This window comes from Cucurbita pepo, chromosome LG05 (genome assembly GCF_002806865.2).
Source record: "Cucurbita pepo subsp. pepo cultivar mu-cu-16 chromosome LG05, ASM280686v2, whole genome shotgun sequence".
NCBI classification, from domain to species: Eukaryota; Viridiplantae; Streptophyta; class Magnoliopsida; order Cucurbitales; family Cucurbitaceae; genus Cucurbita; species Cucurbita pepo.
In genome coordinates, this window is record NC_036642.1 from 6,252,231 (window position 1) to 6,268,157 (window position 15,927).

At 34.1% G+C, this 15,927-nt stretch overlaps 3 protein-coding genes across 7 annotated transcripts; all 3 read left to right on the top strand.

The window, feature by feature from the left end:
- Nucleotides 1-2,916: 2,916 nt before the first annotated feature.
- LOC111794422 (anthranilate synthase alpha subunit 2, chloroplastic-like) lies at nt 2,917-7,489 on the top strand. 3 transcript variants are annotated; one of them, XM_023676429.1, is made up of 11 exons: nt 2,917-3,106; nt 3,520-3,704; nt 3,808-3,997; nt 4,426-4,577; nt 4,939-5,054; nt 5,148-5,394; nt 5,490-5,546; nt 5,812-5,964; nt 6,518-6,598; nt 6,766-6,852; nt 7,053-7,489. In XM_023676429.1, the coding sequence occupies exons 1-11, from the start codon at nt 2,953-2,955 to the stop codon at nt 7,374-7,376; spliced, it is 1,746 nt and encodes a 581-aa protein (XP_023532197.1). In that variant the 5' UTR covers nt 2,917-2,952; the 3' UTR covers nt 7,377-7,489. The 3 variants fall into 3 exon arrangements, with proteins under 3 accessions (XP_023532197.1, XP_023532198.1, XP_023532199.1); XM_023676430.1 differs by having other exon boundaries at nt 3,532-3,704; XM_023676431.1 differs by lacking the exon at nt 2,917-3,106 and having other exon boundaries at nt 3,620-3,704; nt 3,819-3,997.
- Nucleotides 7,490-8,354: 865 nt separating this feature from the next.
- On the top strand, nt 8,355-12,968 carry LOC111794494 (probable NAD(P)H dehydrogenase (quinone) FQR1-like 3). Of its 3 annotated transcripts, none has more exons than XM_023676533.1 (6): nt 8,355-8,458; nt 8,951-9,006; nt 9,173-9,266; nt 9,528-9,793; nt 10,652-10,836; nt 12,618-12,968. In XM_023676533.1, exons 2-6 carry the CDS (start codon nt 8,981-8,983, stop codon nt 12,689-12,691), a joined length of 645 nt encoding a protein of 214 aa, XP_023532301.1. In that variant the 5' UTR covers nt 8,355-8,458; nt 8,951-8,980; the 3' UTR covers nt 12,692-12,968. The 3 variants fall into 3 exon arrangements, with proteins under 3 accessions (XP_023532301.1, XP_023532303.1, XP_023532302.1); XM_023676535.1 differs by lacking the exon at nt 12,618-12,968 and adding an exon at nt 11,479-11,557; XM_023676534.1 differs by lacking the exon at nt 12,618-12,968 and having other exon boundaries at nt 10,652-11,069.
- On the top strand, nt 11,645-12,503 carry LOC111794512 (pleckstrin homology domain-containing protein 1-like). Its single transcript, XM_023676554.1, has one exon. The coding sequence runs from the start codon at nt 11,725-11,727 to the stop codon at nt 12,157-12,159; it is 435 nt and encodes a 144-aa protein (XP_023532322.1). The 5' UTR covers nt 11,645-11,724; the 3' UTR covers nt 12,160-12,503.
- Nucleotides 12,969-15,927: the final 2,959 nt, after the last annotated feature.

Consider the following 15,927-nt stretch of genomic DNA (forward strand, 5'->3'; position numbering starts at 1 on the left):
TGGCTCTCTTCACTGCTTTCCTCATTTCTCTTTAAACAAAGATTCATGGCCACGTTTTGAGGTGGGTCCTGACGAGCCCGATATCTCTAACTTAATGGATATAAAAGTAAAAATGTGTAAACCCGATCCACATATTAAAATTTCAAATTTGATTAAAGATCGAATTGAATACAAGACCAAAAGGGGCAGACAAAGACATTAGAAAGAAAGCAAGAAAATAAGGGGAATGATAGAGAAGGAACTGTCGATACTCAATTGTTGGCATTGCAATGAAATAGATAGCAAGTTTGAACATCACCACATGGCCCCTAATCCGACAGGGACTTTTAGACGCCTATGCCACGCCAACCTTCTTATCTTCTTAGCGATCCGAATCACTTTCGTCACAATCATTTTAAAGTTATTTACAAATATACCCTTATGATCGAGCCTTCACCATTAAATAATAATATAGACACTTAAATAGATAAATAGAAAGATACCTATTGCAAACGCAATGGAAGACAAATATCTAATATTTACCTTCAATTAAAAGATAAAATATCATATATATATATATATATATATATATACATATATATATATACTATTTTGTTTTCTAAGACGAATTAAATTGTGAAAATAATTTAAATATAAAACAAATTGTTATATCAATACGATCATAATTTAATTTCAATTGGATGAAACGGGTTAGGGATATTTTGGTCAATAAATGAAATAACAAAAATATCCAAGGCAAGAACATGGTCGTTTTCAACAAATTGGAGGGGTTGCCATGGTCGTGAAGAGTGGGGCATGCTACCCAATCCTAGGGACCAATTCTTGTTTCGTATTCCAAGCACTTTACGCTATTATATTCAAATATTTAAAGTTTTTTATGTTAAAAAAACGTCGGGACTTGAGTATAGAGGAAGAGTAAGATATTAATTACTATTTTGAAAGTAAGCAGTCGAGGAGTCAATTTCATGTCAGATGAATTAAAAAAAAAAAAATCATATATACACTTACGGTACGATGTGTTCAATGANTTTTTTTTTTTTTTTTTTTGTAAATCGAAAAATTGACGTTTTTTTATCAGATCAATCCGATCAACTCAAAATAGGGTTACACACCAACTCGACCCAACCCAACTCCACAATACCCTACTTTTTAAAATGATTAAAATATTTAACGTTTGTAATTAATGTTATTAATGTATCATGACAGATAAATATAATTATTTTAAATAATTAAAAAGTAATAATTTGATAATAAAACCGAACCCAACTTAATTCGAAAGTAGAATTAGTTGTTCTAGTCACCAATTTGAAATTTCGGGTTGACTTAAAAGATTTTTTTGTGTCTTTGATGTATAGTCACAGGAGCTATATGGCTGAGTAAGGCTTGGTGTCACGGTCATATTTGTCCAAGACGTGTTGTCTATGTCTGTATGCCCATGTCATACCAAACCCTTAGATATACGTTATATTTCTTTATCGCTGTGTTATTGTATTAGTTTGTAATTTTAGAGTATAACATTTCAGCAAAATCATGTCTCCAAGACTTGAAATGCTTTAAAATATATTATAGAGGGATGCGACTAGCCATCAAATTTTCCCACCATGAGCTATACACTGTATAAGTCGTTGTGTTGTCTTTTTTGCTCGCCAGTCTATAACATTGCTTTCAAACTGTCTTTCGAAAATCTCTCGACTGTCGTTTCTTAAAACCTTATTCTCAACGTTGGGCCAGTCGGATATACGCTGTCTCACTTAACGACGCCACAAATTCGAACTGGTTGGCTCATTTAGTACTGAAAGTAACCGTCCCACAATCATTTGTAAATATCCCGAAAAAGTAACTATTTAATAACTTTAAAGGGAGTGTAACTTCTTACTATATTAATGAAAGGATACTAATTATGGTATGTTATAGAATAAAATTCATGCATTTTGTGCCTTCTAAAAGTCATTTATTTATTTTTTTAAAGTTAATTTAATTTAATTTCATAATTATTTTTTATTATTTATTTTTCTAGAAATAAATTTTCAAAATATATATAGAATTAGAAACATATCGTAACGCTATCGTTCTATCAATCTATCATAATTTTATTACTTTCTACCCATAACCTAACTATATTATTTTATTAATCGATCGTGACTATATCGTTTTTATCAATCTCTCATATTTATAACACTTTGATAAGTAGTTTGACCTTAACGTTTTATGAACTTATCTTACTCCTATCATTATATTACGTTTAGTGTATCATTCTCGTATCCTATCTCGAACATATCGTTGAACACATCGTACCGTAAGTATTATCGTACAGTGGGACAGGTCTCCGGAATGTAATATTTGCTCTCCACCCCATTTATAATTAATCTGGAGAAATATTTCTCGGGAATATAATCTCCACTCTCGACTACATTTATAATTAATATGGAAAAATCTTTTTTGGGAATGTAATCTCCGCTCTCGACCCTGTTTACAATTAATTTGGAGAAATCTTTCTCGGGAATGTAATCTCCGCTCTCGATTCCATACAAAGACCTAAAAGCAATGTTAAATTAGTAAGAGAGGCTAATATTCAAAAGGAAATAAATCAAGATATTTTTAAAATAATGTTTTTCACGTTAAAAAAAAAAAAAAAAAAAAAAATCCATTCCCCATAAATTCCCAAAATGTCATGACCACAATTAAAACGCACGTTTTAAAGGCAAAAAAAATATTTATTAATTTATTTATTGAATTTGAACGAAAAACTATTTTTTCTATTAAAAAAAAAAAGAAAAAAAAAAAGAAAGCGAAGGATCAATTTACGCCGTTGGATGTAGAGAGAGAATTTTAAACTATATCAACGGTCATTATCGACAGGTCTAACGGCTATTAATTAAGGGCATTTATTTATTTCTTATTCTTCCTAATCTGTGTTGCGTCTTCCTCCTGCATTTCGAATTTTTTATAATTATGAAAACCCTAGCCGCTACATGGAATCAGTTGCCTGTAACACTCCGGCTACCGCCGAAATTCTCCACCAACTATGATTCTAAGTTGTCTAGTTTCGGATCGACCTCTCGATTACCTGTCGGCCGTGCAATCAAATGCTCAGCTGCATCACTCGGTATAATTCTAGTATAAGAAAAGATGATTGAGAGAGGAAACTCAGTTTACAATTGATAATCATGGGGGAATGGAATGGAATTGTCTTATTTTTTATTTTTGCCTGCAATTGGATGCTTAGACTAGAAAATTGATCAGTTTACAATTGATAGTGATTGGGGAATGTAATGGAATTGTTTTATTTTTTGCCTGCAATTGGATGCTTAGATTAGAAAGTTGGATCGAAGGAAACCTTATTTCCCTCTGAGTGCATTTTGATATGTATACATTTACGGAACGTCTTAGAAGCATGTTTGTCCTTGAGGGATCTCAATCTCTGAAATAAATTGATAAAAGATGAAGTTACGCGTGTGCCAAAATTTTCTCATTCTGTCCTCTATAATTTTGGTTGTTGCACGACTGATGTTTATCCAGTTGATAGTCCAGAAACGTTTGTTGAACTTTCAAAGAAGGGGAATTTGATCCCGCTTCACCGGTGCATATTCTCTGATCACCTTACGCCAGTGCTTGCTTACCGATGTTTGGTTAAGGAAGATGATAGAGATGCCCCTAGTTTTTTGTTTGAATCCGTTGAACCTGGCCTCCAGGTTTCAAACGTGGTAAGTAGTTCAAAACTTTCATTTTTTTCCCTGCTTTATAAACTGCCAATCGTAGTATGTAGGCTGCTGATTAGAAGATTTTTCTGATATGCTATTACGTTAGGGGAGATATAGTGTGGTTGGTGCTCAGCCCTCAATGGAAATTTTGGCTAAAGAAAATGTTGTTACGATTTTGAATCATGAAGAAGGGAAAAGGACAGAGAAGATTGTTGAGGATCCTATGGCAGTGCCTCGAAGTATCATGGAGAAATGGAAACCTCAACTAATTGATGAACTTCCAGATGCTTTTTGTGGTACTTATTGACTTATTATGTTGATAATATAATTTACTTTGTGTTTCCATGCATCTATTCCAACATAAATCTTTGTTTTGATAAAATTTAACAATCAATGTTACTGTTCATATTTAGAAGAAGGAATCCATCGAGGATTCATTCAAAAAATATGTGTGGGTTGGTGGGTGTAGGTATGTATTAGGGAGCATCTGTAACGATACCATGAAGTTTAAATGACTTGAGGTCCCACTTCGTTAGAGGATTTGAAGTCTCCATTAGACTGCTTTTTGGATGTTACATGATTTGATTTTATTATTGGATATGATTCAGTTCCTGTTTTAAGTTTATTTTGTTTGCCTTACTGTTACTTAATTGTCTTCAAATCAACCAGGCCACTCCAACCAGCCTTCAAAATCCCTAATTCTTCAAAATTAATGTCTTGCCAGGAGGATGGGTTGGTTACTTTTCGTATGATACTGTCCGCTATGTAGAAAAGAAGAAATTGTCATTCTCTAGTGCACCAACAGATGACAGAAACCTTCCTGATCTACATCTAGGACTTTATGATGATGTTCTTGTGTTTGATCATGTGAATAAGGTAGATTCATCCAATGTACATACATTCTTGTTCTCAGACTTCTTGTCGTAATCTTCTTAGTTATATCACTGTTTTACTATTGTTTGAAGAATGACTCAGCTAAGTTGATATTTCATCGTCAGTGATTAAATAGAGAGAATGAAGTAGTCCTTTTAATTTTTCCAAATGTTGATCTCGATATCTTGCTCCGTATTGCCTCTATAAAATTTTCTTCGTTATGATTAGTTATTTATTAAACCTTTTGGACAGAAATGGTATGTACACATTGGTAAACTGGTTTTGTGGTTCATAGTGATTTGAATGCGTTCAACTTTTCTTTTGTAAATTGCCACTTACTTTCATTCATTGAATTTTATTGCAGCAAGCTTATGTGATTCATTGGGTGCACTTGGATCAATATTCTTCAGTTCAAGAGGCATATGAGGATGGAACTGCTCGGTTGGAAAAGTTGCTCTCCAGAGTACATGACATAATTCCGTAAGTGATCATCTGTTTCAGGGTAGGTGTTTCAAATATGGTTGCTCCCACCCCCGAGTTGTCTCTCAGATTGTTTAACACCATTGATTTCAGACCAAAGCTTCCCGCAGGATCAATAAAATTGTCAACTCATCTTTTTGGTCCAAAACTGAAGATGTCAAGTATGACAAACTTAGAATACAAAGAGGCAGTTTTGCAGGCTAAGGAGCACATCCTGGCTGGGGATATCTTCCAGATTGTGTTAAGCCAGCGTTTTGAGCGCCGAACATTTGCAGATCCATTTGAAGTTTACCGAGCTCTGCGCATTGTCAATCCTAGCCCTTACATGACTTATCTGCAGGTTGCGTGCTTTACTGTTGTCATTGTGTGTTAAATTACTAGCTGTTTCATCCTTTGTTAGTCCAAGTGCTTTATTAATTGTATACATCCCTTCAGGCTAGAGGCTGCATCCTAGTTGCTTCGAGTCCAGAAATTCTTACACGTGTGAAGAAGGTAGTCGACTAGGGCCGTTTTATTCTGTTATTTTACTATTTCCCCGTTTTCTTTTAGTGATTGTCATTTTTGTTTATATCAGTAAGTTAGCCCGCTATTAGTTAGTCAGGCTTGTACCCATCACGCAGATGTGTACTTATGTCATCTTACTCCTAACAAAATTTCCACGTTCACAGTTTCAATGCCCCATCTTCTAGTTTCTACCTTCCTTTCTAGACTACTGGGTATTCATCAAGTATGGGTGTGTTTCTGTTAACGTTTACAGAGGAAGGTAACTAATCGACCCCTGGCTGGAACCATTAGAAGAGGGAAAACAGAAAAGGAGGATCTAATGTTGGAGAAGGAGCTCTTGGATGATGCAAAGCAGTGTGCTGAGCATATAATGCTGGTTGACTTGGGAAGAAATGATGTTGGGAAGGTAATTTCTGTTTGATCATCATGGTCTAGTTTCTCATATTTCTTGATTGTTTTTGTATGCGATCTTAGGTTAATGCTTTCTGATTATTTTAAAAAGTTCCTTTATGATGGATGTTTCTTAAAGTCATCTTTAAAGCTTTTGCTGTTTTCACATTCAACAATAAGATTCCTTGTAGTTGTATGATTAAAACAGAGTCTCCTATCTTGGGTTTTACCTCTCAAAATTTTGATTTAGGACGTTTTCTCTAATATATTCTTTTGATTGGACGTTTGATATTACAATAAAGTTTGTTTGGTACTCGAAATGATAGCCAAGGAGCAAACCAGCCATTTTTATGGCTGCTACCAACTATAGTAACAGAACTACTGTGATGAAACCTCCAATCTAGCTCTATTCTGGTGTATTCTTTCTCCAGATCTTTTGTTTATTCGCATTTTGTTGCCTTTCTGCTCTGTTGTAAATATATATCCTTTGCATTTGCATCAGATTTTAGCACCTAAAATTTTCTAAACTGGATATTTAGCGGCCAATCTCACCTGAACTACACGTGCAGGTATCGAAATTTGGTTCCGTGAAAGTTAAAAAGCTAATGAATATCGAGAGGTATTCCCATGTCATGCACATCAGTTCGACTGTAAGTATATACCCGACCAAAAAGCTTATGAACGAGTATTATGTTATCCATTTTTTCACTGTCAATGAATAACCTTGTCACCCAAAGGTTTATTTACGCCGTCTTTCTAGCGTTTTTTACAGAGTCGATGTCGTTTAGCTAAATAATTACGCCATTCTCTTCCCCAGGTCACAGGTGAGTTACTTGATGATTTAAACAGTTGGGATGTCTTGCGTGCTGCATTGCCTGTAGGGACAGTTAGTGGAGCACCAAAGGTAACGTTTTTACTTGCCAAAGTCTTAGAATTGCAGTCTTTGAACGATGGTGATTGCATGGTTTAGTTTAGTTTAACCACAATCCATTTCTCAACACGATTTCGGCTTTTCTTTCGACAAAGCTCATTTCACGAGCAGTCATCTACGTGTTTCTAGACTTCCTCGAGGCTTTTAGTGATCGATACCATTGCAATGCACAGGTGAAAGCAATGGAGTTAATCGATCAGCTGGAGGTTACCAGGCGCGGGCCATACAGTGGCGGGTTCGGTGGCATTTCGTTTTCAGGAGACATGGATGTAGCCCTTGCTCTAAGGACTATAGTCTTCCCCACTAATACGCGTTACGACACCATTTACTCGTACAAGGATGCGAACCGTCGTATGGAATGGGTGGCTCACCTCCAGGCGGGTGCCGGGATTGTGGCGGACAGCGACCCTGCAGACGAACAAAGGGAGTGTGAGAACAAAGCCGCTGCCCTTGCTCGTGCAATTGACCTTGCAGAATCATCGTTCATTGGAGAATGATCGTAAGCTTTTTGTTTTCCATAAAAATTTCAAGTTCCTAATTTCGGTTCTGTTCTTATATAGAGATCTTCTCAGTTGAATTAATAATAAATAACCATTTAGCTTTTTATTTTTAGATTTCTTAAATTGTGTTTGTTTTCTCAATAATTTATTAATTTTTTTTATCCAAATTCTAAAAATAAGTCCTCAGGTCTCTAATTTTTTTTTTTTTTATTAGTGGATTGTATATTATTTAATGTGAACATTAAATAATGCTCAATTTAATTTATTTAAAAATACCATTATTTAATGTGAATATTTAAGCATGTCTGTACAACCAAATAAGATTCTGGGAGATTTCAAATTCATTTAATAAGTTTAAAAAATATCATTATCGTTTTATTAAAATATTAATTTTTGAAATATTTATTTAAGTATTGCAATTTTAAATGGTGGAATAAACAAGCATTAGAACCTAACCAATTTTGGTTACGTGGGATATATTCTCTTGGAGATTTTATATAATAAATTAAACAAATTCATATAGCTCATTTAATAAAAACANAAAAAAAAAAAAAATATATATATATATATATATATATATATATATATATATTTAAAAATTTCAATATTAATCTTCGACTTTAAAAAATTAAAAAAAATATCATTAATACCATCAAATAAAATAAAAAATACAAATTTTAAAATAACATCGTTAAATTTTTTTTAGTAGTTTTTTTTTTTTTTAAGTTTTTAAGAATTTTAAAGGTATTTACACAAATTTTAAAAGGAAATATTTTAAAAAATAAAGANTGTTTTCTGTTTATCTTTCTATGATCATTTGTTTTTTCTTTTTTTTTAACATTTTTAAAAATTTTAAAAATATTTTTGAGATAAACATAAATTTAAGCGATAATTTTATTAATTTAACCTACAAAAATTTTGGATGAGAAGCGCGGTTTAATTTTTAATTTTTAATTATAAAAAATGCACTTGGAAACGCCGTTTTGTCTGTACGCTTTCCGTGGGCTTATTCTTCACTCATCCATTATCGGCTTGATGAAGCTTGTGCGCCTTCCAAGTTGATCGCCTGTACAGTAAAGGTTATCTCTTCTTCTTCTTCGTCCTTTCGATTTTTACGGATTTCACGGATGCTTCAGGATTGGGCAATGTTCTTCGTAAGAATGGCGAAGCGATTGCTGTTGTATGTGTTTGTATTTTGATCCTTGCGTTATAGGTTTTGTCTGATTAACTCGATGAATGAATTGATTCGTCTTGATCATTCTGCTATTTGATTGTTTTCTGATTCTTGTGAATCGTGGTTTCTTTTAGGGGGGAATGAATGAAGAAGTTCAGAGAGAGTGTGAGGGCATTATCAAAATCGTCATTGATCTCAAATTAACATGAAATTTTGATGAAAAAATTTAGAAAACCCTATCTAAAACTTTCTTTTGACTCGAATTCTTCTCATATTGAATGGTATATGTTGTGAAAGATTGAGTTGCTGTTGGATGATTCGATATGGTTATACTGCTTTTGCCTTCAGATTCTCCTTGTTTTCCCCGAAAAGTAACTTGAATTTGTAATTTTATCAGTCAGGAAGCTGATTTGAATTCAAGATAGCTATGTCGACCACGAAAATATATGTTGTGTAAGTTTCTTCCTCCCTGTATCTTTTCCATTTCTTACTCTTTTACTTGAATTGTCCGAATCATCCTTGTTGTGCGGATTCCTGCTTTTTGTTTTCATTGAATTCAACCTCACGCTATAATTCAAATTTCACTTTGATTTGCTGCTGATATGTAAAAGATTTACAGGTACTATTCCTTACATGGCCATGTTGGAACCATGGCGAGGAGAATTCAACAGGGAGCTAATTCAGTTCAAGGTGTAGAAGCCACTCTGTGGCAGGTATTTTTGGGATGAATTTTGAATGTAGTGTTTGTAGGTAAAATCAAATGCTTATTCTATACAGTTTTCAAATTTTGAGTTTTGTATATAACTAAATGTTGAAAATGAATGGCCGTTCGATAATTATTTAGACTTCGTTTGATAATCACTAAATTTATACACTAAAATTTCTGAAAATTGTGATTATTTTCGCACAATTTATTTATAATGTTTTTGATTGGCAATAAGCTTTGCCTAATGTGACTGCCTGGTTCGGAGAAGGTGCCCGAGACGTTGTCCGATGTGGTACTGAACAAGATAAAAGCTCCTCCAAAAGAAGTTGATGTGCAAGAGATCAAGCCGGAACAATTGCTGGAGGCAGATGGGTTTCTCTTCGGATTTCCATCTCGATTCGGTGTCATGGCTGCTCAATTCAAGGCATTCTTTGATGCAACAGGTGAGATATGGCAGTCCCAAGCACTTGCTGGTAAACCTGCTGGAATTTTCTGGAGTACTGGTTTCCATGGTGGAGGCCAGGAGCTTACAGCGTAAGAGACCTCTTTCTCCTTAGCTTTTCAGCATATTCTTTACATTTACATGAAATCATTGTTCATGAACAAATAACTCAAAAAATAATCGTTCAAACGTAGTTTCACAAAAAGTAGTCCTGCTGATCTTAGTGCTGATTCAAGTTTTGGCTCTCAGTTTAGCTCATTTGTCCATTAGCTTCATTCCCAAATGAATTCTGGTTTAGAACAGCTAGTAACTGAAGTCTTTGTTTGTGAGATCCCACATCGGTTGCGGAGGAGAACGAAGCATTCTTTACAAGGGTGTGGAAACCTCTCCTTAATAGGCCCGTTTTAAAAACCTTGAGGGAAAATTCGAAAGGGAAAACTCAAAGAGGACAATATTTGCTAGTGGTGGCAACCCTGTTTGTTTGTCAAAAGATATGAGAAGATTGGGATAAACTTTTTGGAAGGATAAACTTCATTTCCATTTCGGATTTGTCTGACTTATCCACTTTCATGTGCCCTCAAATGAGAGAGAAGAAAGCGATAGGCCCCTGCTTCTATTTCTATTAGTTCAAGCGCAATCACAACTATAGAAGCGGCGGAAGAATAAGAAAAAAAAGGAATCCGCTGTTATAAAGGTTCAGAGGCTTCCTGTCCCCGGAGGGTGTAAGTCGTCCTTCTCTTACTATTGAAGAAAGCGAGAATGGAGAGTACTAAACTGATATAAGTCCCACTTTTGGCTCTATATTTTGGAGCACCTTTTAAGTTCGGTAATCTAACAAGTTTCTAGATTTTAAAAATGTCTACTCAATTCTTGATCTTATGTTTCATATTTACCCTTTTCTTATATAAATTTCTTACTCCTTCACTGATCATTGTTACGATGATGCATAGATTGACCGCGATAACACAACTAGCACATCATGGGATGATATTTGTGCCTCTTGGATACACATTTGGGAGTGGGATGATGGTGATGAATGAAGTGAAGGGTGGCTCTCCCTATGGCGCTGGAACTTTTGCAGCCGATGGAACCCGACAGCCCACGGAGCTCGAGCTCGAGCAAGCCTTTTACCAAGGTAAGTATGTTGCTGAATTAACCAAAAAGCTAAAAAATTAACCATACTTCCTTTCAACATGGATACCATATCTGGCTTGTTCAATTATAAACGTTAATCGTAGTGTAAAGTTATTAAAATTATAATCATGTAAATGTATGATGATGTTTATTCAACGAGGCGGGTTAAGGACGAGTGAAAAGCTAGGATTAAATTTTAAAAATATATATATATATATATCAAACGAGCTCAAACGACTTTCTCTAATCTTAAATTTAGTGTTCTAAAAAGTTACTTGGCTCTCAATTATGTGTTTAATCAATCTCTAACTTGTATAAAATTTTAACATAAAATTGATTTTTATTCTAACTTATATAAAATTTAATTTTTAACATAAAATTAATTTTTATTTATCTAAGCGATCAATTTTGAGCTATTGAATTTTAAATAATATCAAATATTTCCATAAATTTTGGTTATTTTATAAAAACACAAAATTTTGCAAAAAAAAAAAAAAAAACTGTTATCAAAGATGGGTTTATTTATTTATTTATTTATTTTCCCTTACGTTTTCTATTTTTGTTTTAATGACAATGAATATATTATTTATTTATTTTTGACGTTACTGATTATTAAAAGAATATAATAAATTTTCCAAATCAGCCAATACAGCTTTATTTGGTTTGGGAGTCGACTAAAACGACTTCGTTTTAGTTCAGTCAACAAGTCAACGCTGGCAGCTAATTCCACAATTAATTCGTGGAAATCGAAAAATAAATATATATATATACACGCACGTATATATATAAATAGAAGCAAGAGTCTCCAATTTGTAATGTCCCGTTCGCGCACACACCAAAATCAAGACAAACATCTCTCTGTTTCTCTCCGCTTCTCTGCTACGCTGGAATGGAGAGCCTGTGGCGATCGGCAACCGGCCAAGATCCAAGTCCAGAGGATTACAAGGGCGTCGAATTCTGGAACAGTCCCGAACGCGCCGGCTGGCTCAACAAGCAGGGTGAATACTTCAAAACCTGGCGTCGCCGTTGGTTCGTTCTGAAACAAGGTAAACTCTTATGGTTTAAGGACTCTGTTGTTACTCGCGCTTCCATTCCACGCGGTGTGATCCCTGTCAATACCTGCCTCACTGTCAAGGGCGCTGAGGATGTCCTCCATAAGCCTTGCGCCTTCGAGCTCTCTACCACTGGTCAAGATACCATGTATTTTATCGCCAAGTCGGAGCGCGAAAAGGAGGAGTGGATTAATTCGATCGGCCGCTCGATAGTTCAGAATTCGCGATCGGTTACCGAATCTGAAGTCGTTGATTACGATAACAGGCGATGATTTCGACGTTTAAGACTTTTCTTCGTCTTTCACTCTCTTTATGTACAGAAACGATGCGAGATTTGGTCTCGGATGATCGCGAGATGACTACCTTTCGTCGGTTTGGTATTATCGAATTCTGTTTCCATATCTCTGGTTGTTAAAATTATGGCGGTGATGTGAATCGAAATGAATCTCCTCTACTTCGTTTTCTCTTTGTTTCCGAACTTTCTGTCAGGCATAATCCTTATTGCTCGGTTTTTCTTGTGTATTTGATCGCCAATGTAGAATGGAAAATTGCGTGCCTACCGGAGTGTTCAGATTCCGGTTTAGTATACTGATTAATAGCTTTTGTTCTGAGATCACTCTTCTTCTCTTACGGTTTCAATTTATCAAGTTGTTTTTTTCCGAACTGTTTCTTCCAGATCAACCTGTATGAGTCTGGAGAAAGTTGTGAATTGATTCGATTTTCCTTACAGTTACGGCACGCTCGCATGGAGTTCCAGGATCGATCGAGAAATCATTTGGTATCCTCGGCGAAACTGTACGCTAGGGCACACTACAGTTTACGAATTACTTTACAACACAAAAAATCTGCTACGGCTCCCCCGTAATTATCATTTCCTAGCAGCACGTCGAGAATTCCGCCTGGAAGTCGGTGAAACGATGAATTGCGTTGCCACTCGAAATTGATTATTACAGTAAACATAACATGTGGAGGATGCAATCAAGAAACCAGATTTAGCCTTGAATTTTGCACAGTTGATCGTGAAAACTGGACAAATGGAATCAACTTCAGGCTAAAACCAAGGTATCGAAACCCTAACCTATNTTTTTTATTTTATTTTATTTCTTATTTTTAATTCAGCCCAACCAAATCAATTTTGTTTAGGTCCCATTTGGGAATGAAGATTCATTGAAATGACATTGACATTTTTCCATTTACTGTCATGAAAATATAAGTTAGTCACTGAGTTTCAACAATTTAAACTGACATAAAACTAAATGATGATCTATTGCTTCCTCATTCATTATATCTACGACGATCTTCATTTCTTTCTCTATAAGAATGTGATGAAGGAACTCTACCATGAGAATATCGAGAATTCTGTTCTTGTCTTGATTTTCCCTCCTATAAGATTCTGATCGATGTCTTGCTGATATATCTCTTCCCTTCTATTGTCATCTTCCTTCAACTTTGGCTGAAACTCTTCATCCCCATGTCTTTTTTATCTGTCTTATTCCCTTCTAATATATATATAGCCTCTTCTTGAATGCTATGAGAGTTCATCAGCATGGTTCCTTCCAAGTCTTTTATCTATCGTCTTCTAACTTCGTCTCATCATCGTCGTGTCATTTCAATCCCTCCTCTTCGTTCTCACTTTCGTCTTGGTTGCTTCTATTGATCATGCCTTGACTTTGGCTCACGATCGTCATCGTATCGTATCGTATCTTCTCAATCTCTTTACTGTCCTCTCGCCTTTTATTCATTTTTTTTTCATGCCTCCTAATTTCTCTAGGATGTCTTTCTAAATCATGCCTCTCGAGTAATCTATCACGAACTTTTGTATCATCAAATTTATCGTGTCCTCACCTTAAACTTGCATCGTCTGATGCCCCCACAGCCTGTGTTCGCTAGTTTTGCCTTAAAAAAGACTTCACGAGTGCTAGCAAGTAATATTAAGGGGCTTTTAGTCCAAATTAATTCAAAACATCAACCAAAATTAATTAATTAATAATTGAACTTGATTAACTAACTAAAATTAATTAAAAAAAACACTTCAATAATTAATAACCTGTTAAAATAATATATACAAGATTCCTATGATTAATTCTATGAACATAGAAACATAATAATTAGATTGCACAAATTTTTTATAACTCCAACACTTCAATTTTTTATTAAAAAAAACACTTCAATTTTTTATAACTCTAATTTTAATTATTATTATTATTATTATTATTATTATTATTAGTATTATGAGATTAAATAGTTGGCGACATAACTCCAACTCTTGATTCAAACTTTAAATACAAATTTGAACATATAAATTTATAACAAAGAATTTGTTTTTAAGTTTATAGAAAATGAATAAACAAAATAGATATATGTAGAAATACTTAAATTACAAGTTAACCTAAGAAACATAAAAGGAGGAATCATTTAGCGAAATGGCACGCCCGCACCGTGATTCTTTAGGCAATCGAGTTTCCAATAAAGTGAGTTTGAAAAAGGGGAAGGAAAACCAAAAAAGAGAGATAAATATAAAATAAAATATAAAAAAGGGGATTATTGGATTCCCTTGAAATTTTCAAAAATATCACGTTTTGTACTACTGGAAACAAGATCTCACACACCCATGAACAGAAATTAAACAAAAAGACAGATTTACGTGATTCGAAGAGAATAAATTTTCCTATATTCACAGACAAAGTGTTTACAAAGTGTATATATCTCACACTCTCACACTATAAGTCTCTCAACAAGAGTTCATCAGAAATGTCGCTCAACAAATACAAAGTGACATACAAACTCAGTTAAACTCAATAGTCCAACCTTCTCAGACTACCATTTATATAGAGATGATTTATGTATCAAAATGATAATATGAATCATAAAATAAATAATAATATTAATCAAAATTGTTATAAACTAAATGAGTTAATAACTAAAATTTACAACATAACTTCTTTTCCTCTTCCGATGAAGGGAGATTAATTCAAAATATTAATTAAAAAAACTAATTAAATAATAAGTGAAGTTTATTAACTAACTAAAATTAATTAACAAACACTTGAGTATTTAACTTTTAGGATCTTTGTCTTGCTGGGCTAGGATCCCTTCTTAGGTTAATTGGGCTTCTCTCGGAAGTTCGGCTACGGTCTGAAAACCTTCCCTTAAACGCATTTTAAAGCCTTCAAGTGAATTTCGAAGTTCGGCTAGGGTCTGAAAACCTTCCCTTAAACGCATTTTAAAGCCTTCAAGTGAATTTCGAAAGGGAAAACCCAAAAAGGATAATATCTACTAGAGGTGAACTTGGGCCGCTACAAATGGTATCAGAGCCCGACATCAGACCATATGCAAGCGAGGAGGTTGTTTCTTGAAGGGATAGACACAAGGCGATGTGCAGTAAGGACACTGGGCTCAAAGGAGGTGGATTTGGCGGAGGTTCCACATCGATTGGAGGAAGGAAAGACTGCCAACGAGGATGCTAAGCCCTAAAGGGGTGGATTGTGATGCCCCACATAAACTTCTAATAACATTTTCAAGCGAGCCCTCGCGTGTAGCCATTCACGAAATCTAAATGACTCCAAAACTACCGAAATAAAAAATTGAGTTAATAATATATATATATATATATATATATATATATATATATATATATATATATCATTTATACAATCTAAATTTAGTAGGTGACACATCACCTACGACAGAACAAAAAGAGTTCCATGTTGTTGGAGAGTAATTTTAGTTTTTTTTTTATTTAAAATTTTTAATTTGTTGAGAAAATGTCGGATGAGTAAATATTACTCAATCAGGTTCATCTCTCAAGCATGGGACCCATCTAAATGATGCATTTAATAAACTAATNTGAATTATTCAACAAAAATAATTAATTTTTTATTTTTATTTTTTATCGAGTGATAAATCATTGCCTTTGTTCATTTCCAAGATTAAAATATCAATTTTGTTCTATTTTAATCAATATATTTTTAAATACCTAAAATTATTTATTGTATTTATTAAATAATACCAATAATTTTAATGCTGAATATATTTATAAA